Source organism: Vipera ursinii (assembly GCF_947247035.1).
Source record: "Vipera ursinii genome assembly, chromosome: 1".
Classification (NCBI taxonomy): domain Eukaryota; kingdom Metazoa; phylum Chordata; class Lepidosauria; order Squamata; family Viperidae; genus Vipera; species Vipera ursinii.
Genome location: NC_139512.1, coordinates 311,989,228 through 312,016,578, shown reverse-complemented (window position 1 = coordinate 312,016,578; position 27,351 = coordinate 311,989,228). Strand labels below are relative to the sequence as shown.

At 38.4% G+C, this 27,351-nt stretch overlaps 2 protein-coding genes across 11 annotated transcripts in view; both read left to right on the top strand.

The window, feature by feature from the left end:
* TRERF1 (transcriptional regulating factor 1) overlaps positions 1-15,135 on the top strand; it is an 89,894-nt gene extending 74,759 nt beyond the window's left edge. For all 9 annotated transcript variants that reach the window (XM_083378547.1, XM_083378546.1, XM_083378553.1 and 6 more), the window contains 8 exons: positions 499-638; positions 2,668-2,771; positions 3,986-4,061; positions 4,212-4,300; positions 5,044-5,157; positions 6,570-6,770; positions 8,515-8,723; positions 9,840-15,135. In XM_083378547.1, the coding sequence (XP_083234673.1) occupies positions 499-638; positions 2,668-2,771; positions 3,986-4,061; positions 4,212-4,300; positions 5,044-5,157; positions 6,570-6,770; positions 8,515-8,723; positions 9,840-10,161 (1,255 nt within the window). In that variant the 3' untranslated portion in view covers positions 10,162-15,135. The remainder of the gene's footprint in view (positions 1-498; positions 639-2,667; positions 2,772-3,985; positions 4,062-4,211; positions 4,301-5,043; positions 5,158-6,569; positions 6,771-8,514; positions 8,724-9,839) is intronic.
* A 3,381-nt stretch (positions 15,136-18,516) lies between these two features.
* On the top strand, positions 18,517-25,996 carry MRPS10 (mitochondrial ribosomal protein S10). Of its 2 annotated transcripts, none has more exons than XM_083349608.1 (8): positions 18,517-18,601; positions 19,178-19,344; positions 20,843-20,901; positions 21,011-21,083; positions 21,312-21,451; positions 23,790-23,898; positions 24,222-24,311; positions 25,283-25,996. In XM_083349608.1, the coding sequence occupies exons 2-8, from the start codon at positions 19,300-19,302 to the stop codon at positions 25,367-25,369; spliced, it is 603 nt and encodes a 200-aa protein (XP_083205734.1). In that variant the 5' UTR covers positions 18,517-18,601; positions 19,178-19,299; the 3' UTR covers positions 25,370-25,996. The 2 variants fall into 2 exon arrangements, with proteins under 2 accessions (XP_083205734.1, XP_083205735.1); XM_083349609.1 differs by lacking the exon at positions 18,517-18,601 and adding an exon at positions 20,468-20,538 and having other exon boundaries at positions 19,296-19,344.
* Positions 25,997-27,351: the final 1,355 nt, after the last annotated feature.

The following is a 27,351-nucleotide window of genomic DNA, read 5'->3' as shown; positions in this document are numbered from 1 at the left end:
GCAATTAGTTTTTCTAGAGGGCAGATACCATGGCAAACAGCCTCATCTCTTAGGACCTGGCAGATGGAACTCTTTTTGCCCATGGGACCTGCAACGTGTCTCCTGCCAGACTTAATGGGGCAGGTAAATGTAATCAGGAAAAGGTGGTCCTTCAAATAAGTCACACTGTTCATTCACGATCAGAAGGTGATGCCCTTGACAGACTGTTTTCCTGGATTCTTTTTGGATGGTTTTGATGAAGAACACAGTGTGTCGTCTATTCAGCTTGATTCTGTAAGGAAACAAACCACTTTATATGAAGTTTCTGCTTCATTAGTTTTATCTTTGTCACTTCTGCTTTCTGCCTTAATGTGTTTTTTGCTATACAAGTGATATTTTTTCCCTGCCATTATTTTCTTCCTAAGTCATTCTCTTTAGGCTCCTCTGAGGAGAAAGACTTAGGAAGACTCTGTAGTAGACTTCCATTTTTAATGCTTTAAATATTTTTATTTCTTTGAGGTGTATCAACATTGGCTCAAGATTCCAGGCAAATATCCCTGAACTTAAAGATATAGCATTGGTGGAGAAGGAGGATCACAAGGCAACTTTAGTTTGGAAACCATGGCCAGAACTGGAGGACAAAACTTTTGAACAAAGAGGTACTATATTTTTATACTACCTAAAAGAGCGAATTTTTGCTTTGCTATGTTTTATGTATACCTCCACCGACTCATCAAGATTACTTTGGGTAGTTAATAGGGATTAATCCAAACTCATAGTTTGAAATTAAAAAATGAGTGTTTTCAGAATTGCTGTCTCTTAGTTTTAAAAATTTAGATTTTTAGATTTCCTTGGTACTTTTCTGGGTACTTCACTGCAAAAAACAGACTTGAATCAAGTCTATGTTCAGTAGATTCTACTGTTAAAGAATGGGAGAAGATAATAGTTTACTCTGATCTCCTTCTACACCCATAATTTCTGGAGGTTAATGTCAGACACCAGAGGAGGAAAGAGAACCAAGAAACAGTGGTTTATCCATTTGCTTTAGAAGCAAGTTTCCGTTAGATACATCTCAAACAGAAAAGACCCTTGGATACTTGGACCTGACACATAATATAACATAAAAATCTCCATTGTACATTGAACCCTACATTGTTTGTGTAAATTCTTCATTGGGCTGTCCTTGTACTCCCTAAATTTGTTTTCTTCAAAAGACTCTATTCATTAAGAAATAAGTTTTGTGGAATAATTTCTATACAGTTTTCTTGAAGTCTTTACATCTACATCCCTTGCAATATTTTGTGATGGGGATTAACACTCATTTTCACACATGCTGTTGTGTACATATTCATACATACAGAGAAATAAATAGGAATAAATAAAAAGAGAGTACAAAAAGAAAACAGATCTCTTACAGATCTCTTGAAGTGGTATAATCACAAAAATGTTACTTCCCCCTTTAGCCTGTTTTAAGAACTGTGTGAGAAAACAACAGGCTTTTGGTTTATCATTGACTGATTTGTAGTGTGACAATTAATTGCTTTCTTAAACTGGTACTTAATGTTAAAATCATACTATATAAGAAGGCAGCTGAGAATCATCAGTCCTCAGTGCAGAAATCCAACACCAGAACATCCCTGACAGATGACCATTCATCTTCTGTTGAAACATCTCCAACAAAGGAGACTTCATAATTTCAATGAGGAATGTGTTTCATATCCAGCATAAGTCTGAAAACTCAGAAGACTAAACCTCTGGTCCCGGTGACCAACCCAGATTGGTTCTTGATCTTTCCATCCATCTAAAATTCAAAATGCCTGTGCTGCCCAGTCATAACTGCAGTCATAACTGCACTAACCATTAGGAAATATTTTCTGATTCTTGCCAAAATCTGCCTCCTTGTAATCCTTTGGGATTTTCTGTCCTATCTTCTGGAACCATTCTGAACCATTCTGTCTGCCTCCTACATGACAGCCAACAGTTGAAACTAGCTGCCCTACCTCCCCATTTTTTTTCCAACTGGGTGTCTTTCCAACCTTATGTTACCTTTACTTAATTGCCTTTTGCTGCAAGTTGGGAAACACCGGTGTAAACAAGGAACTTATAACATCTTTTACATCCTGTTCAGTCTTCTGCTACTTTGATACTTGATCTATTTCACCATTATCTGATTTTGTTATTTTTAAAATGTAATATTTTCCACATATGTTCATCTACCCCTTTTAAGCCAATTAATGCTGTTCCAAGGATGTGTATTTCTGCATTTGAGGTGATTAAGTGGAGTGTGTGAATATTTTGGCTTTCCATGCTTACGTTAAATCCAGGGGGCAACGTTCAAAGGGAACCGTGCCCATTTTCAGAGTGCAATGCATGGACAACCTGTAAACTTCAGAGTGATGTTCAATGGAAAAGTGTCCTTCACGCACCTCCCCCACTCCAACAACAAAGCAAGCTAAAAACTACCACAGGGAAAATTTCAAAAGAATAGAAAAACAATCACATCTGGAGGAGGAGAAATCTCAGCAAGTAATTAAAATAAACTACCTCCTATTGTGCCCCAGCTGTATTAAAATAGGAACTCATACTTGTTAGAATTAGTCTTTACATGGGCTTTATGCATTTTTCTTAATGTTGCTGCATTCAGCAGCTGAATTGTTTGACAAAATTAATTTTGTTTTCTTATTACAGTGACCAATCTCTTAAATATGTGCTGCTCGAGCATATTAACTGGTGGAGGAACCAACATAGAATATGGTTTGCATTCTCTCTTTGAAGCTAAAGGGAATATTATGGTAGGTTACAGAACATGTTAAAAATAGTAACAGATTTCGTGAAGTAATTGGACAGAAAGAAAATGTTTGAATAACTAATTGTGAAATAGTCTCCCTTGCCATTAATGAGATTTTTCTTTCTTTAGTGCAACTTCTGAACAATTTCTAATAGGGTGCTTTATTTAAAAAACCCACATCCAGTTTTTCTTTAAGAAAAGTCTGTGGCTGCAAATGTCTAGTAACTAATACAATATCTAGTGTTTTATGTTCACTCAGAAATAAATTCCAGTTCCATTCCATTCCAGCTGTTCATAGGACTGCAACTTAAGCAAAAAACAACCTAGGTCAGGCATGTCAAACTGCTGGCCTGCAGGCTGAATGCATCATACTAAAACCGCGCCCACCCCATTGCCGGCAATGGGGAAAAAGTCGCGATACGTCACACGACGTCACATGACGTGAGTTTGACATGCCTGACCTAGGTCAACAAGTGTTCTGTTCCAGCCTACGACCGGCCCTGTTTGAATGTCAGGGACAAACCCTTTTTATAGTCAACAGGCTGGAAAAAATCCAACCAAATTTATTTACAAAGAAATAAAAAAGTTCAAACAAGAGTTAAACCAAAAGTTCAAACAAGAGTTAAACAGGAATAACAGACCAGGACTCTAGCAGAAGATCTTCAAACGGTTGCCTTCAGCAACCAGCACCTCCCACACCTTCCCCTTTTATCAGCAGTCCCAAGGCGTGGCTTCTCATTGCCTTCTCCTCCTCTCACCGAGTTGCCTCATTGCCTTTCTCTGTTCTACTCTGCTGGATTGCTTCCTGCTCCTAGCATCCCTGAATAGATCCAGCTGTGAATCATCTACGTCCAATACCTCGTGCTCACATGGCTGAGTCTGATGAGGAGCATGACGGGAGGGGCCAGGCTGAGAGTCCTGCAGTGCATCAGAGCCTCCCTCTGACACCAAAGGCTCTCCAAACCCCTCCTTCTCCTCCTCCTCCTCTTCAGAATCATCAGACTCAGCTGCCAGTATCACAGGCTGACGCTGAATCACAAGAAGTCACTGCATAAATGAGTCCAGCAAGGGCTCTGCAGTCTTAAAATGCAGTGTATCGCAGGCAAAGTACATTGGAAAATTGAAAATGTATTAACTCTTATTAAAAGAATAGGTATAATTCTAATAATTGCAAACCAGATACAATCCTAGTTTGCTTTGTCTCTGTTAATATTGCAGGCTGCTCTGGAGATGCTGCTTCTTTTGAAGCCAAAAAGAGGAAAATCACATCCTCTAGCCAATTATCATTATGCCGGTAAGTTCTAAAACAGGTTTGTAAAGAGAGCCTGTCAGTTCCACATGGGAGCTTTTATCAGGGCAGGTGTTATTGGCTGAGCACTGAGAAAGAAAGTCACTCATTTGACAGTAAAAATGTAATGCTTCTCACCTGTTCCATTTACTTCAGGTTCAGACCAGTGGACACCATTTGAAAGAAAATTGTTCAGTAAAGCACTGGCAACATATGGCAAAGATTTCATTTTTGTACAGAAAATGGTGAGCTGTTCCTCTCTCGTTTTCATGGTATTTCTGATCTTCAGGATACCACTTATTTATCCGCTAGAACAGCGGGCCCCAACCTTTTGGGCACCAGGGACCACTTCCATGGAGAAAGGTTTTTCCTTGGACCAGAGGGGGCATGGTTTTGCATGCTGCCTGCTTCCCGTGGATGCGGCTTTGCTTGTTTGCGCGGCCCAATTGCTGGCATGCCACGGACCAGTGCCAGTCCATGGACCAGAGGTTGGGGACCTCTGCATTAGACTAATTCCAGCAGACATGGTTTATAAATGAAAGTCTGTATGCTTAAACTTAGGTGAGGTCCCATCTGCAAGAATTTGTTCTTATTTTTAAAACACCTGACAATTTGACCATAAATTACTTCTATGAATTGGAGTGAAATATATTATCAGATTGCGAAGACTGGGTTCTAGTCACCTGCTCATCTTTGAAGTTCATTGTTTGATTTTCAACAATTTACTCTCTGTCAGAGTTTAAAGCTTAATCTGTTTCAAAAGAGGAATTCACCCGAGTTTAAAATGATTTAACCCTCACGCATCTTAGTAAGATCCAAAACCAAGTTCACATTTTTGGCACTGCTTCAAAGTTTTGATATTGTGATAAAGTATACAGTATTAATGAATATATCTTGAGAATTTTTTGTAGTGAGTGTGCTGCATATTAATGTTGTACGTTAGCTGATAATGTGTTGATGCAGAGTCTGAATTATTGTATGATTATAGGTGAAGTCTAAGACAGTCGCACAGTGTGTTGAATACTATTATACGTGGAAGAAAATCATGCATTTAGGACGACGGCACAGAAATCGGCAGGCAGAAGTAAAAACTGAATTCCCAGTAAGCCTCACTTCCTTTAGTTTTGAAGTACATAAAATTGCGTTCTCCATATATTGATACTAATATATTTGATTATTACTTCTCTCACTTGTGAGAAGAAGCATTTCAATAAGACAGTTATATATATGCTGTAACCTGGTCCATGCTACAGGAATGTAGGTTATTTTATTCTAAAATATTGGTTGCAGTTCTTAGCAAGCACCACAGTAGTATAGAGCAGACATGTCAAACTCGTGACATTGCGCAATGTATTGGGATGGTTTTGCCACTGCCGGCAACAGGATGGGCGCAGCTTCCGGATGATGCGTCCGGCCCGCGGGCTGGCAGTTTGACACCCCTGGATAGAGCTTCTCTGTGTATAAAAATTAGTGTTACTGCTTCTAGTTTCTAAATTCCCAACATTTTCTTGGGAGAGCCATACTTGCATGATAGACTGCCTTATATATCCAGAAGAAATCTCTAGTTTTATAGAATCAGGGAGCAACCGATATGAAATAATTCTATTTAAGAGCCATTGCCAATTGGAATAGTATTAAAATATATGAATAAGAAATTGAACTTCCTATAAAACAGCTTACCTTGATTCTTCCAGTACAGAGAAGTTGCCTTTCTATATAACATTGAACAGTTTTAGAGCAATAAGAGGAACTTGAAAGTACCTCTTAAGTAAGTAATTATTCTGAATAATACGTTCTGTAAGGAATAATGATGTCAATTAATTTTCTCTCTAATTAAATATAGTTTTGGAACCTGTCTCACACCTCCAAAACAGATTTTAAAAAATCAGAGCTGGAGAAGATTTGTCTTTATTTAGTAATGAATAATATTTAATCTAACTATTGGACTTGAAACAAAGTACAGGTGGTTCTTGACTCCAGGTCCACAACTGAGCCCAAATTTTATGTTGCTAAACAAGACAGTTGTTAAGTGAGTTTTGCCCCATTTTATAACTTTTCTTGCCACACTTGTTAAGTGAATCACTGCAATTACTAAGTTAGTAACACAATTGTTAAATGAATCTTTTTATTTTATTTATTTTATTTTAATTCCATTTATATCCCGCCCTTCTCCGAAGACTCAGGGCGGCGAATCTGGCTTCCCTATTGATTTAGCTTGTCAGAAGGTTGCAAAAGGGGATCACATGAACCTGGGACACGGCAACCATCATAAATATGAGTCAGTTGCCAAGCATATGAAGTTTGATCACATGGCCTTGGGGATGCTACAAAGGTCATAAGTGTGAAAAGTGGCCACATGTCACTTAATTTTGAACAGTCGCTAAAACAAACTGCTGTAAGTCGAGATTACCTGTAGGTACATGTGAGCTACTTCAATCCTTTAAAATTTCCCTATATAGGCAGAGTTTCTTATACAGTTATTCCACTATCACCTAGCATGTCTTTGAATTTTAGACAAGTGGTGAAGACGAGGAAATGGAAGGTGAAGAGCAAACTGAGGAAGAAAAAGCATCTGTAAAAGAAGAGGATCCAGAAATTCAGAATTCCCCTGACCCACCGTCTATTGCTGTTGCATCACCCCTTAACTCACCCTCTCTGCAAAGCCTTGGGCTACCTGCGACCTCTTTTATCTGTGAAATGTCAGACTGTGGTGCTGTAAGTGCAATTTTAATACATCAGTGCAGACCTGTAAATAGAAATGAATCAACTGTGGCTAAAGAAAACAGGGATAGCACAAATAGTAATAGGTGCCTTGGATGCAATCCCAAAACATCTGGAGTACCAGTCGAACACCGTAGGCATTGACAAAAATCACCATCAGTCAATTAACATAAGGCAGCTTTTCTTGGAGCAGCTTACATTCTGCAGTGATAAAATTTAATGCCATGAAACAACAACATCTGCCTATCCCGGGTCCTTGGGAAAGGCTTGATAAATGGATAAAATTGCCAAATCCGGACTAAACATTTGGTTGACTGCAACTAATCATACTAATATGTTAATACACACATGCAGAAGTGTGTGGATACAGAGGCAGCTAGACTGTGCAGTTCTGTGACTTCACAATACGCCTTCAGTAATTGATACTGGATGCAAAATCTCTTAACCCTGATGCCTAGAGTGGCAAAGGCCTTAAGATATCAGATGTAGGACACAAGAGAGCTAGGTGCAAGTCCACCCTCACCCAAGGAAACATACTGGGAGTCTTTGAGCCAGTCACACACAGGGTCCAACCTTTATCAGAGGGGTGTATGAAATAAAGTAAAGGAAGATCCCTATATAAGCCACTCTGAACTCTTAGGAAAATGTGATGTATAACTTTCAACAAAGAAAAGAACTTGTACTGGTTCTAGAAGAGAAATAAAATTATTTTTAATAATGTTTTAAATTAATTCATGTTCAACCAATATGGTACTTTAACTATATGGTTCCTAGGTTTCTGTTGCTCTTTAATTAGGCTGTATTTAGGGCTTCTAAATTCCATTTTTCTGTCCTCCAAAATTCATCTATCTACACAACAAAATTTCAACAGCAGGAGACACTTCTGCTGTTTGGCAATAGAAACATTTTAAATCGTTACATTCATCCTATACTATTATTCACATAGAGCTGCAAATAAGAAAAATGAGATACAAAACAAAATTAGAATAAACCAATCCTCACCAAATCCCCCAAAGCTGGACCTGCCCATTCCCTAGTCTTCCCTACTTAGCTTATGATCCCCATCTACTGCTCTGTTCTTCCTTCTTTCCTCCAAAATTGAATGTGGCTCCAAGTGACTAAAAAAGCCGCTTATGATTGGTTTAGCCTAGCCCAGGGGTTGGCAACCTCGGCTCTTTTATGACTCGTGGACTTCAACTCCCAGAATTCCTGAGCTAGCATAGCTGGCTCAGGAATTCTGGGAGTTGAAGTCCACGAGTCATAAAAGAGCCGAGGTTGCCGACCCCTGGCCTAGCCTATGCCTGAGATTAACCTTACAAATAATAAAAGTCAAGTATAACTTGGATATTTTCCGTCATGGATATTAGTTTAGAAATTTTCACAAATATGTTATTGAAGCCCAAGGGTGATTGTAAATACATTGTTGGTCATTTGGCTTGACGAAGATGTGAATGGATGATCTCTGTAGGCATGTGGTTTTGATCATAGCTGTTAGCCAAGATAGCTAAATGACCATCTGTTCAAAAGCTGTGCTGAGGATGCATGGTGAAGCCGTCTTCCTGCATATAACTGGCCAGTCAGAAATAAAAAGTTCAGAACAAATGTTTAAATTATCTTGCAGAGTCAGATTAAGAAAACAGGCAAGATACCATTTGAGGAACTCAATATCATTGTTACACCTTTTTTTTAAAAAAAACTTTAATTCAGAAAATGTATTTTTGACTTATTTGCCCTCTAGGTCTTCACTTCCAGACAAGCCCTGAATGGCCATGCACGTATTCACGGTGGTACAAATCCTGTGGTCAAAACCCGCTGTGGGGGCCCTGGCACTAAACACAAGTCGAATTCTCAGAATGACTACTGCTCTGTCAAGAGTTCCCCAGCTCATAGCACAACAAGTGGTGAGACAGATCCGCCTACAGTTTTCCCCTGTAAAGAATGTGGCAAGTAAGTAAAGCTATCTACACACAAACTAGAATCTGTGATGCTCTGTGTAGAAAACTCGATGAAAATCACTCCCCAACAAAGTAAGGAAGTTGCCTTAATGAATAAGAGTAATTCTAATGTAGCCTTAATGAGTGTGGTACCCAGTCATGCTTGCTGGGAACTCTGGGAATTGTACTCCTGAAGTATCCAGAGGGCAACAGGATGCAGAAGACTTTCCAAATCACTATTATAGAGTGGTAAAATATAACGTGTACAATTTAGACAGTATTAAGATGTCATAAACCAAACCTTAACCCTCTTTTGGCTTGAGGGAGAGGTGGAATTCGTACTGTATATCCTGTGGTTTCTTTCTGTTTTAGCTTAATGTGACATGTCAATCCAGCCAATGCTATTTACAAACCACAATTTTTATTTACTGCCTACCACAGGATTGCTCAGGATTATGCTCCCTTACCTGAGATCTGCATCTTTAGCTGATTGCATCACTTAAGGAAGCTGAGCAAGAGACACTTGTTTACAGACCTACCGAATTATTGGGTGATATAGTAGAAAACTCGTTAGCATTGTTTTTAAAGGTATAAAATAGAAATGAAGTTTGCTCTTGAAGGTTTTTAGCCTCACAGACTTCAGTTGTGTAGGATCTCCCTATTTGGGCAAAGGGATTAGAATTAAGAAAATGTATCTGAGTATATGCTTAGCCAGGAATTTCCTGTTTATGCCAGTACCACATCCTTTCACTTTAAATGTATGTATGTATGTTCCCCCAAATAATAATTCCCATAGTTTAATTGGGGGAAGGAATGTGGTTTTTAAAAGTGAGTTGAAATTCTTGCAAAATCCCCAGGGAAATACTACAAGCTTCTGATTAGGGATGTACATGGAACAAGTGTTTTGAAGTTGAACAAGATGGCCCATGTGTTCTTGCTGATGGCAACTGTAACATCTCAATAACGTGTGTCTCTGCCACCTGATTAAGTCATTCTCTGTAACCTCTGATCAGCAGTGAACAGTCAGCCCCTTCTTCCGCACAGGAAGCATAATTCATGGAGAAAATGTAATATACCTCTGTAATTTATACAGATTCCTTTTTCTTCCTTCCTTTTCATATTGTATTAGGATGTTTTTCAAAATCAAAAGTCGCAATGCTCATATGAAGACCCACCGCCAGCAGGAAGAACAACAGAGGCAGAAAGCCCAGAAGGCTGCTGTTGCAGCCGAAATGGCAGCTACAATAGCAAGGACTACTGGATCACCAAGGCACAGCTTGATTCCCCTGGATCATTTAGACTTAATAAAGCAAGTTGAACAGGGAGATGACCTTGGCAGCGATGTTGTAAAGGAACTGGGAGAAGTAATTGACAATGCTGAAGTGATAAACCCCAGCCTCTTACTGGATGAAGAAGAATCAGAGTTGCTTCAGGATGAGGTTGAGCTGTAGACAAAATGAGCCACATCTGTAACATTACAGATGCCAGTTGGAAATCAGTTTCCTCCAGTGAACAGACTATATTTCTTACTTCCCTTTTATTTTAAACTCTATAGCTAGATTCGTTTAAATCCAGAATTGGATTTAAACACATCTGTCTTGTGATGTTCTTCCTTTCTTTTCTTTTTTTAAAAAGTGGAAGGGAATTGTTGTTTTCTAAAGGAATCTTGTGTAATATATTGGAATCAAATATTCTGAAAAGTTCATATATCTTAAAACTTTAAAAGAAACATCATGTTATTCCTCAGGATACTTTCTTTTGTTCACCTCTGTTAATTCTGGCTTCAAAAAAGCCTGCAATAGGACTGTGAGATAGCAAAAATAAGTCAGTGATACCCTGTTGTTAGTATCTGGCAATTTTGGACCAGGGCAAACTAATATGGTCCTTCTGCTTGGGCCTGTAACCCAGCTAATTCAATGATTTCCTTGACACCAAATGAAAATTCTGAAGAGATCTTGATTGTCTTTCCTAACAAGATTTAAATGGATGTTCTGTTTGGTTGAGCACAGATAGATTGATGGCAATGTGTCCTGTTCTGCTTTACTTGTATGTGGAAGGAAGAAACAACCATGAAAGCAGAAGGAATGACTAGATCAGGGGTGTCAAACTGCTGGCCCACGGGCCGGAGCATCACGGAGAAAGCACGCCCATCCCATTGCCGGCAATGGGAAAAAGTTCCGATATGTCGTGCGACGTCACGTGACGTCGCGAGTTTGACATGTCTGGACTAGATCATTCCTCCAAGTAAAAGTTTTTATTATCACCAAATCTACTCTGTATAAAACTCTTTTCTTTTCAAGAGTTTGCATAGTCATAATACATACTTCAGTGCTTTCAGTTTAGGAGATTCAGAAGGAACCGGGCCAGTGTATGAAGGAATATCTGGAAGATTGTAGCTAGACTTTTGATTTTACAGTGACAGAATAGCTGAAGCAAACTCACCACCTTTTCATAGAAGATTCCTGGATTGCATGTAAATTAATTTAATTTAATTTAATTTAATAATTTGATTTCTATACCGCCCTTCTCCCGAAGGACTCAGGGCGGTGAACAGGGCAATACACAATAAAAATCGAATACAAAAATTAAAAAAACATAATGATTTATGTAGTGAAGTATTGCCAATCTGTACAATAAGTCAATTACTAAAAAGTTGTCTTTGAAAGTATAGGTACAGTATGCTACCTTTAGCTTCGCAGCAGTGTTTTCCTGAAAAGGTGCAAGTCCCATTTTTTTCTCACATAAAGAAGAGGAGGGGGAAAGGCCCTTCTTCAGATAAATTTGCTTATATATATTTGTTAAAATTCATCCAGATAGAAAAGAATAGTTTTGCACTTTGTCTCTGATCATAAATTCTATGTGGCTAATGTATCTCAGTGGCTCCAAAATGCACATGTATTTGGTACAGAATGCGCCCAGACCTTGGTGCAGTTCCATTCACTTTTGTAAACTGAATTATATATCATCATGAAAATGTGTGCTGAACCTAGATGAAACCATGCAGGTTTTGGTCATTGCCAAAGAGTTTAAAAACTGCCAAGTGTATAATTTGTTGATGAGGTTAGTGTAAATGTATTGAACATTGTACTTTTTATGCTTGCCAAATTGATTTTTATAGACTCACAGGTTTGAAACTTAAGCCGAATAACATTACACAGGTTTGGGAGACCTACGTTATGTTTACATGTTAAGCTTCTCATTTTAATTATAAAACCAAAATGCAGAGCCACAATTAATGTTGACTTTGATAACTATTTTGAAATTCAGATTTCCTTCCATTTTGTTTTTATGTTGCTATTTTTAGCAACAACGTGCTGCAAAATTTAATCTCATCCAGTACAGTAATTATGGTTGTTTCTTCCTTTTCCTGATTTTGTTATATTAGTTTTAATATACACAGAGTAGTGTTTTATGATAATCTTGTGCTAAACCAATAACGATCAAAATTTTCCCCATCTCTTCCTCTTTAATTATGATTGAGAATGATCACATGGGTCAACATGGTCAAATCTGGAATATCTTAGCTAAGCAACTCTTTCAACATCAGGGAGTGGGTTCGGTTTTTAATATAATTCTCTAGCATAACTTATCAGTGAACAAAGAGTTCACTGTTATGCGACGGAATAAAATAATTCTGTTTGCAGTCATGGACATTTTCATGAGAGCCAGATCTTAGTATTTGATAATCTAATAGTCTTAAAAGATATTTTTGTAAAAAATCACTTACACAGCCAAATCCTAAAATTTCTACTCTTTCAAAGCTTTGCTAGCCATGGCCACCAATGATAATTGTTGTAAATGTGGTAATTACTGTGTTCAAATCAGGTCTGTGCCCAATTACAGATCACAAGCACCACATGAAAAGTAGCCAAGTTCAAATTATACCAAAGGCTTTCTTTCACTAGTCAGTAGGTGGTAAAGTGCAAGCTGTCTGATGCATTTTTTCTTCTGATGTGTATGAGTTCTTTAACAAAGAAATGGAAGAGAGTTGATTATTATGGTTCATTGCTCAGTCAGCTAGATGCTTAAACTGAATTTGGCTTTTCCTCCTCTCCCCCCCCCTTGTTCCTTTCCCATGGATCCCTGGGGCAGGCAGATGTGGATGTTGGAGGGTGATAAAGATATTGTTGCAGGATGTAAGCTGTCCTGAGTAAAGCTACCTTTTGCAATTTGTCAATGCTGTTCAAGTGGTGCGCCAGATTTTTTCCCCCCTTGATCGCACCCAAAGAGCCTATTGCTACTGGAACTGCTTCTGCTTTCTTCTGTCACAGTCGTTCTATTTCTATCTGCAGGTCTTTGTGTTTTATTGTCTTCCCCAAACTTCCTCTTGTTTTCTGTTGTGTCCAGGTACTGCCACATCCATTATCCAGACTTTTTTGTCTGTCTTACTGACAGTTGTTATGTCTGGGATGTGGCAGTTTTGAAACTAAAAATAACCTCCCAAATATTAGCCACGTTTGGGAGACCTACATTGTGTTTATGTGCTAAATTTCTCATTTTAATTATACAACCAAAATCCAAGCCATAATTAGTGTTTTAACAGCTTTCACCTTGATAATATTGAAATTCAGTTTACTTCTATTACTTCCTCTCTTTTACGGTCCCATCAGTTCTTGCTCGCAGGCAAGCAAGCAAGCAAATAGCACTTTTTGCAGATTGTCAAAGGCACCCTTGTTGCTACTTTGTCATGAAGTTGTTTGTAGTCAGCCTGTGTGAACTTCTTGCAGCAGCTAACCAGGTGACCCACTGTTTCTTCAGTTTCTTTGCAGAGGCAAGATTTACTTGCTGTTACTGTCTTCTATTATTATCAAATTTACTTGCAACCCATCTTGCAGTTCAGGGCAACTCTGAGTGGCTTACAGTAAGATAAAATATACAAATATCTGACACTTAGCAGATTAAAATTACATACATTAAAACAAACTAAAAAAACATGAGTTTGGAGGAGAGAGGTGGGCTGGCTTTCCTGTTGGTGCATCAACCGCCTCCAGCTGGTCCTTCAGGACCTCTTGCCAGCCAGCATAGCCAGGTTTTAAGGCTTTTCCTAACGGCTTAAAGAGAATGGGCAGATCTTATTTCCTGTGGCAAGATGTTCCAAAACGCAGAGGCCATGACAGATCTGGATCCCACCAGCTGAAATTCATTGACTGATGGGATCTGCCCTAGACCCCAGCACGAGTGGGGTAGACCAATCCCACTGGGCAAAAATGGTTCTGCTGTCTTTGATAAAAGGGTAAAGCTCACAATAAATCATCCCAAGCTGATCTATATTATTTTCATGTAAAACTAGTAAGGCAGATTTTTTTTACCTTCATTAAGCATCAGGCCATTATTCATCTAAATAACATTAGGTTTTAGTGTTCCTCAAACTACATCCATCAGATGAGTTGAGACTGGGACTCAACAATTTTATCCAGTGTGGTCCATAGCTGAAAATTATAGCTCAACATACTTGGAGGCTCCTTCAGGATATCATATATTTCTATGTTTCCTTAGAATAAGTCTCTAATATAACATTGTTCCTGGTTATGTCTTTAGATTTATAACCACAGCATTAGTGCCAATGAATTGCATTCTTACAATGTACTGTAAGGTATTGGTAAAATTGACAGCATTGCAATTGATCGTTGGACTAATTCATAATGAACCTGATAATGCATGGTTTCATTTTAAATTATGTAAAACAATTATTCTATATCCTATCCAGTATACTCTGGATATACAGAGATGTCATTAAACAGAACTGCAAAAGAAAGAATATTGGTACTTCCATAAAAATGTTGTTGTTGAAATATGCTTCAATATTTTGCCAGAAAACTTGTGTGGGGAAGGTTCTATTTACCGAAGTTTTGTGTTTGTCACAGTTATTTCAGTAACGAATTAATTAAAAATTGTACATAACCTAAGAAAAAAGGAAAATATATTTTAATGGAGAAATCTTATTTTCAGAAGTATTTAACTGCTGATTGATTGTTACAAAAAAGTTGTACATTTCTGAGGTATAGTGTAGTGTAAAAATATTTGGTTTAAAAACATTTAGCATCATTTTTATTTTATTTTATAATAAATGTTTGCCTGTTACGGCTTAATTACACCTGAATTGCATGTGATTTAATTTCAGGATGTAATTGGTCAAGTTTGCACTAAATGCTTAGTTTCATAATATATTACATGGGAGGGGGCAATTTTTTCTTCTTTTTTTGATGAGGTAAAATGAGGCATGCATTGTACCTGGTACATAATTAAAAGCAAGTACTGTGTATAGATTATACAGCTTTTTCTTGACAAGCAATTGTAAAATCAAAGGGATTCTGTAAGAGTTTGCAGGGAGAAACAGTATTTTATACTTTTGATAAGATATACTTTGTTTAAAAAATTGTTCATGTGATGGAAAAAATCTTTTAAATAAATGAATCAGCATTTTATTTTTTGGTTTCATATTTTCAGTAGCAGAATGAAAGGAGTCAACGTGGTACTTTTCTGAACCCAAACAGGACCAAATTTTGATACAAATGTGGGCAGACTGTCCCCTGCCAGAAAGAGAGTTTGAAGTTAGCTAGAAAAAGTCTGTATTGCATCTTTATGGAAGAGAGTTGGAAATTAGCTAGAGGCTGCAGAGGAAAAATTCCCTATTACATCCTTAGGGAAGAGACAATAGGGCCGAAACTCAGAAAATTATTAACTACTGTATTCCAATCTAAGCCCTCTTCTCTCCCAGTCATGTGATCCAAATTCCAACGAACACATACTTATGGCCATTGTTGGTAAAGCAAGCAAAAAGGATTCAGGAATCTATTTACATTTTGCATTTTGCCAACAGAACTCTCACGCTTCATTTCCTATAGCTTCTCGGAGAACCAAAGGTACAGTGTTCAGTGAAAAGCCCTACAATTACAATTTGATTCAAGGCCCCCATAATTTGCCTATTCCAGACTTAAAACCACACCCAAATAACCCAGTAGATCTTCAGGGAAAATTCCAAACTTAGTCTTTGGTGTGATCAAGTCTAAAGGGCCTACTTTCCTGGTGAAGAGTAACACCAACAAGACAAAAATCAGCCTTTCCTATAGTAGTCTGTCACCTCCACATTTCATAATAAATAAATAAACCTTTATTGTCAAAGTACAACATGGGTACATTGAGATTAGCTCAGCCTCCCCCCCGTGCTCTCTCCCCCCAACACGGTGACAACAAACCCTCCATCCTACCACACCATGTGAACCAACTACACCACACACCGGCCTCCCAAGTCAATTCTGCATAAGTTCACAGAGATTATATCCCATTTAAAAGCCTAACAGCCCACGGATAAAAGCTATTTTTCAGCCTGTTGGTACGGCTGGCTATACTCCTATATCTCCTACCGGACGGTAGGAGAGTAAAGAGATACCGTCCAGGGTGTGAGTCATCCCTGAGAATCTTCCTCACTCTTCCAAGGCAGCGAGCCCTGGCAATGTCATCCAGTGGTGTCAGGGAACAGCCCACAATGTCTTGTGCTGTGCTCACTACCCTCTGTAATATCTGCCTATCCACGGCTGTCAGGCCAGCATACCAAACCACAATACAGTGCGAGAGGATGCTCTCTATAGTAGACCGGTAAAAGAGGGTCATTGGCCATTGTTCAAACAACTGTCCAAACAAAATATAGATCTAATGTGTAACCTTATGTGTTGTGCCTTCAATGATTGGGTCAGGTTAAAAGTGGCCACGAATTCCTGAGCTACTACTGATTTCAGGTCACTTGAGAGGGAGTTCAAGTATCCACGCACTAACAGCTTGGGATTTCACTGCTAAGATCAGGTTGGAGCGCAGTGGATTGGACAGGGATGCTGCTGGACAGGAGGGAGGGCAGTGCAGCAACTCGAACAGTTCCCTTGTACCCAGTTTCAGCCAAAAAGGTCTCTCGTCCAATTGCCTGTGAAGCAGAGTCCTTAAAAGCCATTGAGATCTTCCAGATTACAAGCATCTCATTTCCCCCTTTGCTAATCACTGGTGGCAGTCATGAAACCCAAGTGAATACATACCCCCTCCCCTTTGGCCCACTAGGTCTCAGTGTACCCAACAAGTCAACTGTCTCGTCCATTATTAGACCCTGTGTATGGATCAGGTTTATTACAACCAAACTTGTGTTCAGAAGCAGCAGTAGAAACCCAGGGTTACCAGCTACCCAGTGATCTGGTTTCATGGCAAATACAAAGGACTGCCCTCTTTCCATCCCCCCCTTCCATCTATCCTCAAACTTCCAAGGCCAAGGAACCCATACATTCTGTCACAAAACACTCATCCCTCATAATCCACTTTACCAATTGCTTTCAATTGTAGACATATCAACGTAGGACTGTAACAGTTTTGGCCTGGAGTCATACAACCCATTCTGTGCACCTCAAAAAGCTTTGTATGTATTGAGATTGTGTCAGGACCCACCTCAAACCACGTCTTAGGAAGACAAACCTCTTGGAGCCAAATCTAGTCCAAAAAGAATCTTTACTATGACATGCTTGGTTGTAGGAATACAAGACAGGACTTAATATTGTTCCACGAACTAAACCCTTATAAAGAGTTCCTGGTTTAACCCCCCTTAACCCCATTTGGTCAGTCCCCCATCATTTACCTCATGTATCATCCCTCTCGTGGGGAAAAAAGGAACTTAGGACCTTTTATGTTTATTGCTCTCTTCCGTGACACAAGCCAGATGCTAGCCCCCCCTTTTGTTTCCCCAGTTCAAAAGGCTTCTCTTTTCCTTTGAAATGCCTAATACCAGTTCCGAGAGATGGCAGAATCCATGGAATAATGTTTTAAACATACATTTATGAATATGATATGGATGTATATGTATTACATAGAGCTTAATAAGGGGGCTGGTTAATTGAAAAATTAAGAAACAAAAGTATTTTTAATGAATTAAAATATAAAGAAGGTCCTCATGAATAGCTGAATAAGGAACCCATGCTAAGTGACTTGGTGTAGCTCAGTGTTTCTCAAACCTGGCAACTTTTAAGAGGTGTAGACTTCAACTCCCAGAATATGGCTGGGGAATTCTAGAAAGTGAGTTCACACATCTTAAAGTTGCTAAGTCTGAGAAAGATTTTTTTTCTAAAGTTCCTGGAAGGCTTCCATAAACGCAGCTGGCGGCTTTCCGCTCCACCTTCTTCCGGTGTCTTGTGCTCGAACTCCACGTGGGCAAAAAAGATAGTTTATCAAGTTTTATGATTTACTGATTATTTTGGATGTCCGCGTTCACACGATTAAAACCGATCTCCGCACAAAGCGTTGGTCGCGTCGCCCAACTGAACGAAGTACAGTGAATTCAAGCGTTACCAACGGCAAGAGGTAGATTGAGGCAAGCAGGCCGTAAAAGCGCCAGTTTTCTTTTTTTTTACGCTGCAACCTGAATGTTAAGCTTTGGGTTCAAAACTGGGCGGAAATGCAAAGGCAAATGCAGATGTTTCCCGGTAGAAACATTTCACCAATCACGGTCGATTACGGGATAATTTAGCCCTTTTATTAAGGTGTTGGCATCAGCGACCGATCTGAAATTTGAGTACGACGGTACAAGGTGATTTCACTATGGGGATGTTCACACGAGACCTTAGGCTACACCATTAACCTACCGCAGGGGTAGGCAACCTCGGCTCTTTTATGACTCATGGACTTCAACTCCCAGAATTCCTGAGCCAGCTTGGGATTTGGCTGGCTGGCTCAGGAATTCTGGGAGTTGAAGTCCATGAGTCATAAAAGAGCCGAGGTTGCCTACCCCTGACCTAGCGGGATCAGAAACGACAGGGAGCCTCGTCCTCGCCCCGCAGTCGCGGCCTTGGGACACGTAACCGCATGAGCTGCCCTACCACGGCGTAGTAGGGCACGCATTTGATCTCTGCGTGCGCCACGGAGGTAAAATGGGGACCCCGCGATCACCATTCCTTTTAGCATCCCCTTTTCGGACAGATTCGTTGGAATTATGTTCCAGGACTTGAGGTTTTGAGTAGCGCTGCCCCGCTCGCTACGGTATAGGCCAGGGGTAGGCAACCTCGGCTCTTTTATGACTCATGGACTTCAACTCCCAGAATTCCTGAGCCAGCTATGCTGGCTCAGGAATTCTGGGAGTTGAAGTCCATGAGTCATAAAAGAGCCGAGGTTGCCTACCCCTGGTATAGGCGACAGCGGCTCAACCTTGTCCCCGTGTGCTGCGTCTCTCAGCCTCGCCCAATCCCAGGAAGGTTTGTGTAGACTGTCCAATGCAATGCAGGTTTATTTCTCCGAGAAGCGTTTGCAAAAGAATTTCAAGAATAGTCCCCCACACGCTTTGGAAAGTACATTCAATGGGGGGGCTCTTTGCGTCAACGGATCATCTTTTTACACCGTCTTTTCTCGAAAGGGATGATCTCGTAAAATAGTTTAGGAAAAAAAAATATCTTTCTGGGAGACCAGGAAGACTTAACCGCCCCCTACTTTCATTTTTGTATGTAGGGCGATTCCCGCCGTCGGAAAACGACGCTGTCTAGCGCAAAAATGCCGCTCAGGCTGTCTTGAGTACGGAAACTCGATGGTATTTTAGCAAGAGGAAGTTGTATGTAGAAGGTGCCGGCAAAATGGCGGCGCGAGCGGTTGTGACCCTTTTAAGCCGGCTATGGCAGGTAATTTTGGCGTTTGGGTGGTTTCCGGGGGTGAGAGCAAATTATACACCAGACTTTGCCGGCTACGCGGTTTATATTAATCAACCGGCTGGGAAGGTTAGTTGTAGTTCGGCACGAGGTTGGGGAAGAGTGGTCGGGTAGTTGACCCTGCTTCTCCACAAAAAGTAGGACGCCAAAGGGAGTGTTTATATTTCAAATAAGCAGTTGCAATGTGCTGGCACTTAAATAACTTTAAATAATACCTCTTTGGTACTGTTTATGGGCAAATTTGGCCTAAGTGAACTTAGATTTGTTCTAAAAGGCACATTAGCAAAGGGAAACCTTGCATGCTGCTTTAATAAGTCAAGGTGGTGCAGTACGGTAGTTACACTGCTAGACAAACATCTAGCAGGATTTGGTTTACTCAGACAAGGAAGGTGACTTGGGCTTGTCTCCCTCTTTCACCCCAGTTCACTCTCAGGGGGGTGATTGTGGGAAAAAGTGGAGGAAGATGTGCAATATACACATCACCTTGAACCCCTATAAATCTGACAATAATAATGAAAGGGACTCATGGATTTGAATCTTCAATTGAAATGTTTCAACCTTTTGTTGCAATTACTGTAGATTTCTAAACTTGCCAATGTTTAGACTGATTTTAACCATGGTTTATATTTATTTGAATTGAATTGGATTAGATGAGATTACATTAGATTGCAAAATAGTCTAAAGGAATAAAGGGGCCATTCTTTCAGTGGTCCCTAGATTCCTTTAGACTATTTTGCAATCCAATTTAACACAATCAAACTGAGCATAGCTGTATGTTTTTAGAAAATATGCACACATGCATAATTACTGCTCTATCATCCTTTTACCAGCAGTTTAGTGTGGCTTTCATCAGCCCTGTGTGAGATTTGCCTGAAAACAGGCATTAGGCTGACTTTTTTTTAATCTGTTTATTGAAAATTTGTTTATGCATTTAAAAGCTATACAATAACACACTCCATATCATGATATCACTTCTGTAAATGACTACTGAAAGACTGACATATGAATAGAACTATAAACTTTTAAACTATTCTTGCTGTTTTGTGAGTGAAATAATAACAGTTTCATCTCCCAATGAAAAATTCTGTTACTGTAGAAAGCACTAAGCACACATGGATGCCAAATCATCTAATCCTGAAAAAGCAAAAAATTTAGTCTGAATGGATGGTGAGAGACTTCAGACTTGTTTATTCATTTATTCATCACATTTTTACACCACCCATCTCAACTAAGAAACTCTTGTTGAAGCAGTAGTGTGGACTATGAACAAAATATATTAAAGATTCTGCAATCAAGTGAAGAGGCAATTTGTAGATATGTATTGGCTCTAATAACAATAATTTAATCCTGTTTCCCTTTTCCATCTTAGTCTTTTTTTAAAAGTCTGTAGTTTGAGATCAAATTCTGGAAAAATACCAATGACAGATACACTTAATATTATATTAACTATGTACTTTTTATTTTTTTTTAGGGGCCAGAAAATTTTCTTGTAGCAGGCAGAGTTCCATTAAAGCAACATAATTTTCTTAAGTAAGTTTGCTACATTGAATTAATGCTATATTAAAACTGTGACTTTTTAGTTTTTATGACCAATGTCAGCTCCAAGCTAATTCAAACTGATTCCTCTTTTACTTTTCAGAAATAATCACTTGATGTGGATTCAGTCTTCAAGGGCCAACAATAATACTCAACAGCCCGCAAAGAATCCATTGGTATGTGTGATGATTTTCAGTGTGTGCTTTTCCAGCAACTAAGAAAAGGTTTGGAAGAAATAATTAAGTTATGATCTAAGTTATACTTGTATGAATTGAAAAAAGTGAGAGAATAATGATTAATTTTAACATGTACTGGATAATTTATACTTAAATCATAATAACTGTATTCAGGTTGACATCTTTAGAATGCTAATGCTAAATTATTTCTCTCTGCTTCCAAACTAGGTATCTGTTTCTGATGAGCCAGATATATTATATAAAAGACTGGCTATTTTAGTTAAAGGGCATGATAGGGCTGTGCTGGACAGTTACGAATATTTCATGGTGCTAGCTGCAAAAGAACTTGGTCTCTCTATTGAAAAAATGTAAGTACTGTTGATCTTTATAGTTACTTAGTCTTTGTAGAGTTTTATTCTCAAGTAGACTAACTCACTGCAATATGTACTCTCAAACTTTATAGTTACACCAATTGTCCAAAAAATAAAAATCAAATTGGAAATACACCGTTATAAAGGACCATTTAGGCCATTACTCCATGTTCAGTAGGAGATTCCCAAATTAAAGAATACTGACATGATTTACTAGCCACCATTTAAGTATATCCAATGAAGGACGGCCTGCCACCTGTCAATGTAATTGGTTCCAGAATCAGCTTGGGGCAAACTGCTTCTGTGAGTTACTTTTTATTTCATATTTATATCCCTCTTCATTCCTAGTAGGCTGTAGGCAGATACAAGGTCAAAGCAGTAACCAAAATTAAAATATTTTTTAAAGAATCAATAAGCATCATGGACACCTGTAAAAATAAACATAAGGTGAAACATAGACTAGAAAAAGATTGGTTTGCTTGAGAAATACCTTTAAATTCAGGGCTATGTGTATCTCTGGGGGAAAGCTATTCAATAAAATGAGAGCAGCCACTGACAAAGTCTGCTGTCTAACCATGCATCATGAAATTTGGAAGGAAAGTGGCTTCAGAATAGGGTTTTTCCCCCAGTGTAATTGGTTTGTTTTAACAGCTGCCTTTTGTATTAATTATAGCATCTGTGTCATCTCCAAGGGTAGCCACATAGACCCTATTACAGTAATCCAACCAATGGTGATCAGGGCATGGTTTATTGTTACTGGGACACCTTGGAGCTCAATGAAAGCTGCCTTGACTACATTTCTTACCTGCTATATAGACAGGAGCTGAAAGTCCAGGGGAACCTCACCTGCTGAGCCAGTGCTATTAAGTTATCTAGATGTCTATGGACAACTAGTAAATTTGACTTGGTGGGATTTAGTCTCAGCTTGTTTTCTTCTTGTTCAGATCCTTCAGGTATCAATTTAGGGCTTTTATAATACCTCCAGTTTAGGTTAGAGTAGGAATGTATAATTAGCAATAACACTTAGACTTATATACTGCTCCATAGTGTTTTACAGTATTCTCTGAATGGTTTACAATGTCAGCATATTACCCCTCCCCCCCAACAATCTGGGTCCTCATTTTATCGGCCTTGGAAGAATGGAAAGTCAATCTTGAGCTCATCAGGATTGAACCCCAGACTGTGTGCATAATTAGGTGTCATTTATATATTGATGACATTTCAATTCAAACCACTAGCAATTTCATATAGATGTTTAATAATATATGGGGAAAGTCCCATGTCCTGAGGTACCCCATATTACTGTTCCTAGGAACCTGAATCGTAACCGTAATAGAAATCAGTTGCTTAAACAGGAATGGAATTATCACAGAATAATGCGCTCAACTCTCAGTTCCTACAATCAGTAAGAAAGGTATAATGATTGAGTATATTAAACGTTGTGAGATCTAATAGGACCAAAGGGGGACATTCCCCCCATTTAGGTCCCTACAGAGGTCATTGACCAGAGCAACCAATGCTGTTGTAGAGCCAATTTGAACTCTCTTAAGTCTTAGGAAAGAGTGAGTCTTGGAAAGACTAATTAAGCTATGTGAATTTTTGTTAGCAGGCTTATAAACTAAAAGAAAACAACTCTTGATGTTATACCGGTATAGCCTGTTTGAACAATTGTTTCAAAATAAGCTTTAAGCAAAGTCACTTTTCATTCTATCACAATTGAGCTAAATAGAATTTTATATATAATAAAATTGATGTCAGCCCAGATATCTTTACATAACTGGTGGTCCTCAGCTTATACCCTGTCCTTAATGTTATGGCTGCTGCATCACCCCAGTGATTACATTCACATTTACATTCAGTTGCAGTGTGCCACAATCACATGGTCACATTTTGTGACTTTTTTGCTGTTTTCCGCCCATTTGATTCACTTAACTACTACGGTGACTTGCTTAATGACCATCATAAAAACGATTGTATCATTGACTCCAGTCATAGGGTGACTCAATTTATGGTCACAATGACTTAAGACCAAAATTCTGGGCTCAGTTGTGGCCATAAATCAAAGACTACCTGTGTTTGAAGTTTTATCTCTTCATTTATGTGCATTGTCAGTTGCCTACTTCTGAGATCTGTACTTCAAAACATTAGATAAAATAGATTCCAAATTATATAATTTAACACCTATATAGCCTGATCAGGAAAGCAGACATCCCCTCCCGATGCTCAACTTAGTTTGTCCTTTTGCTTTTCCCGGCTTTCTATTGCTGTTATTTATATTGTTCGCTGTAATTTCAGAAATAGATTATGTCTACATGATTAAAATGTTATGTTTTAGAGAGAAGCCTCCTAGAAAGATAGAAAGATTCACGCTCCTGAAATCAATACACATTTATAAGAAGCACAGAGTTCAGTATGAAATGAGAACACATTATCAGTATATAGAGGTAAGTAAAGAGCTGCATGTTGAACCAAAAAATAATAGGTACATAGAATACACAGAAAACTGTGTTTTGGAAAAGAGCATATACCTTCTCTCAACAAGTTAGGTGTTTGTTAACTTATGATAGGGAATTATAGCCGTATTCAGGCTTTATATTTTGATACTATGGAATTAAGTGAACATAAAGAAAATGCAAGGTGATTCAGGCTAGGAGAAATCTCTTAGTAAGTCAGACACTATTTACAATTGCTCTAATGCTCCTGTACATGCAGGATTTTTTTTCAGATTATTGTTATCCGAAAAGTATAAGAATGCATTCTGTTTCAGTTAAAGAATTTAACTGGTAGCACAGCCAATGTTTACTTGGAATACATTCAGCGAAATCTACCAGAAGGGGTTGCCATGGAAGTCAAGAAGGTATTGCTAATTTTGTTCTGTTTATAGAGGTGTGCAAAATGTTTCATGCACAAACTTTTCTATGCATGGAGCAGTTATTTTGGAGTGGCCTGGACTCAAACCAAAACATGCCTATTCCGAGTGTTTTCCTTCATGCATATAGTCGCTCACTTTTGTGATGTAAGCACCATGCACATAATAAGACAGCTGTTTTATTTCAGGCAAAAATGGTGGTGGGGAGGAATACAAGATTGTCAGTAGCTGAGGCAGGGGATGGAAGAGCAGTGGGAGAATGCCACACTGAGACAACAGCAGAAAAAAGGGGGCCAGGAAAATGGTGGGAAGATTGGGAGATTGATGAGCTACATTAGACTAGGAGCTGCAGTGGGAGGGGTAATGCATATAAGCAGTCCTCTATTTATGACCATTGATTTAACATGGTTCAAAATTACAGTGGCCTTGTAAAAAGTGACTAGTGACCTATATTCGCACTTACAACCACTGTGGTCATGTGATCACAAATTCGAGTGCCTGATAACTGACTTGCATTTACAATCTATTGCAGCATCCTGTGGTCATATGATTGCAGTTTGCAAGCCTTTTTTTTCAATTTCTGGGGGAAAATGTCCATTGGGGAAGCTGGATTCCCTTAAAAATCATTGTAAAAATGGGATCTGACTTGACTTACAGTCACAGTAACTTATGACAGAAATTCCAGTCCAAATTGTGGACTAGATAGTTGACTATCAATTTCTAGAACATGATGATTTGCTTTGGGTTTGGAAACAAAACCTTCCCATTGTTTATATAATATAAAAATATGTTGAACTCTTACATTTTAATATTAATCAGATAGCTACTAAAGCCGAAAGTTTTTTGCTATCTTCTTCACACATTGTTGGATTTTAAAAAAATACCTACAGAATTTAACTAGAGAACCTATGAACTATTCCAACATAAGCATTTATCTATATATTTCGCATTGTTTTTAGACCAAATTAGAGAAACTTCCTGATCATATTCAGAAACCTGTTTGGGATGTCCTGCCTGAAGCTGAAGAAACCACAATTACATCATAAATACCTGGACTCTTGTTTTTTTTAAATTTCCCTATGGATTAATTAGGAATCAATATGAAATACTGTTGTTTTATAAAATTTACACTGATTTTGAAAGAGCCCTGTATCAGGGTACTTACAGGGAGTCTTATTACTTGACCAAAACAAGCATTTGGAACTTTAGAACAAAAGCTTATCGGTTCAGAAGCGATTAAAGAAAAAAAAAACATGAGGATTTCATCTGCACCATATTTTAGCTGAAGGTCTTGAAAATGATAGTGTCCTTGTATATTAATAAAACAAATGTTATACCAAATTGTTTATCAACATTCATTATTTGAAATGGTAATTTGCTCCAGTTGTTTCCTATATAGATGCCTTGAGGCCTTTTGTAATATTTGTTGTTTCCTATATAGATGCCTTTTGTAATATTCTATCACTGATTCTATAAACACTGAAATATTTTTACGTAATATTTTTGAAAACGTTTAGAGCGTTTTCAATAGGGAATTATACGATTTGCTTACACTGTTAGGAAACTTAAGATTGAAGTATATATGTTCGACATGTTGAATCATTTAAATTCTGCTGAAAGGAACAGTCATATTCTTTCTGTACCTGTAATTATATTCATTAAACCTCTATATTCAGCCATTAAAAGCCAGAAAATCTGGGGTTTTATACAAATATTTAATTTGCTACTTAGTTTCCAAGTATGTTATTCTGAATGTTTTTGTATGATTAATTGTATCATAATATTGTAAAGGTATTTTAAGTGGTATTAATCAAGACAATATTGAAATTTAGTAAAAAAAAATGTACACCCATCTTTACACATACAAGAACTAGGAAGTAAATTTTGGAAGCAGAACATAAAGCACATTTAGAATAGCCATGATAGAAAGTGGATAGATTTCTCTTGAGATCTAAATTCAACTAATAGAATAAATCGTAGTCTAGCGTATAGTGTCAGAACTTTCAGATAGCATATTTGAACCCATCTTTATTCTACTCTGATATTATCTTTTGAGCCCTGGATTAGAAATGCTGTTAATGTCTTATTCCAGTACTTGGAAACTGTCAAGTCTGGTGGGGACAGGACAGATTGACATTGGAACCAAGCAAGATGGAGGTGCTGCTTATCCATCAAAGTTCTCTGTCAGTGTTGGTGCTGTCTCTTAATATACTTTGGAGAGTCTGGACTCCCAGCTCTTGTTCAGAGCAACAAGTGGAATCTGTGGCCAGGATGGCCTTTGTCAAGCTTTGGCTGGTGCACAAGTTATTGACCTAACAGCAAATGTAACATGATCTAGCAATTCATGGCCTTGTTACGAGCCAGTTAGGACAATAGTGATGCACTCTATGTTGGGCTGCCTTTGAACACTACACAAAAGCTACCATTGATCCAGAATGCAAAAAGCCATGTGTTAACTGACATGAGATGTTGAGGTGTGCCTTGGACCCTGTACTGGCTTCCAGTCAGCTGGTTTAGCTCCACAAAACATTTTAGGTGCAACATAAAAAGTCATCCCAGGAAAATCAACTCATACTCCTTCATATCCAGCAACTAAAGGGGGAACAAAACTAGAAGCACTGCTGGCCTTTGGGAACATTCCTCCAATGAGATCAGATTACAATAGTTCCCTGATCACATTTAGGGAAATGATGTAAACTTAGTTTTTTTGCAGAGTATATATAATTCAAAATTAGCCCTTGATGTATGTTTGTGTGTTTTATGATATATCAATGGTACTTTTTAATTAGATATAGCATGGATATTTTTTCTATATAGTAAATCTCCAATAGTGATTTTAATTGCAATAGGATATACTGTAAAGACAGTTCAATAAAAAAAATGTATGGTAAAATATCAGAAAAGGATACTTAGTTTAAAGGATCTGTTTGTCAGCAAAATAATTCCTATCTTATAAGCTTTAAGCCATAGGCAGCAAACAAATACAAAAGAATAAAAATGACAGAAAACCAGTCAGTCTATATTGGCC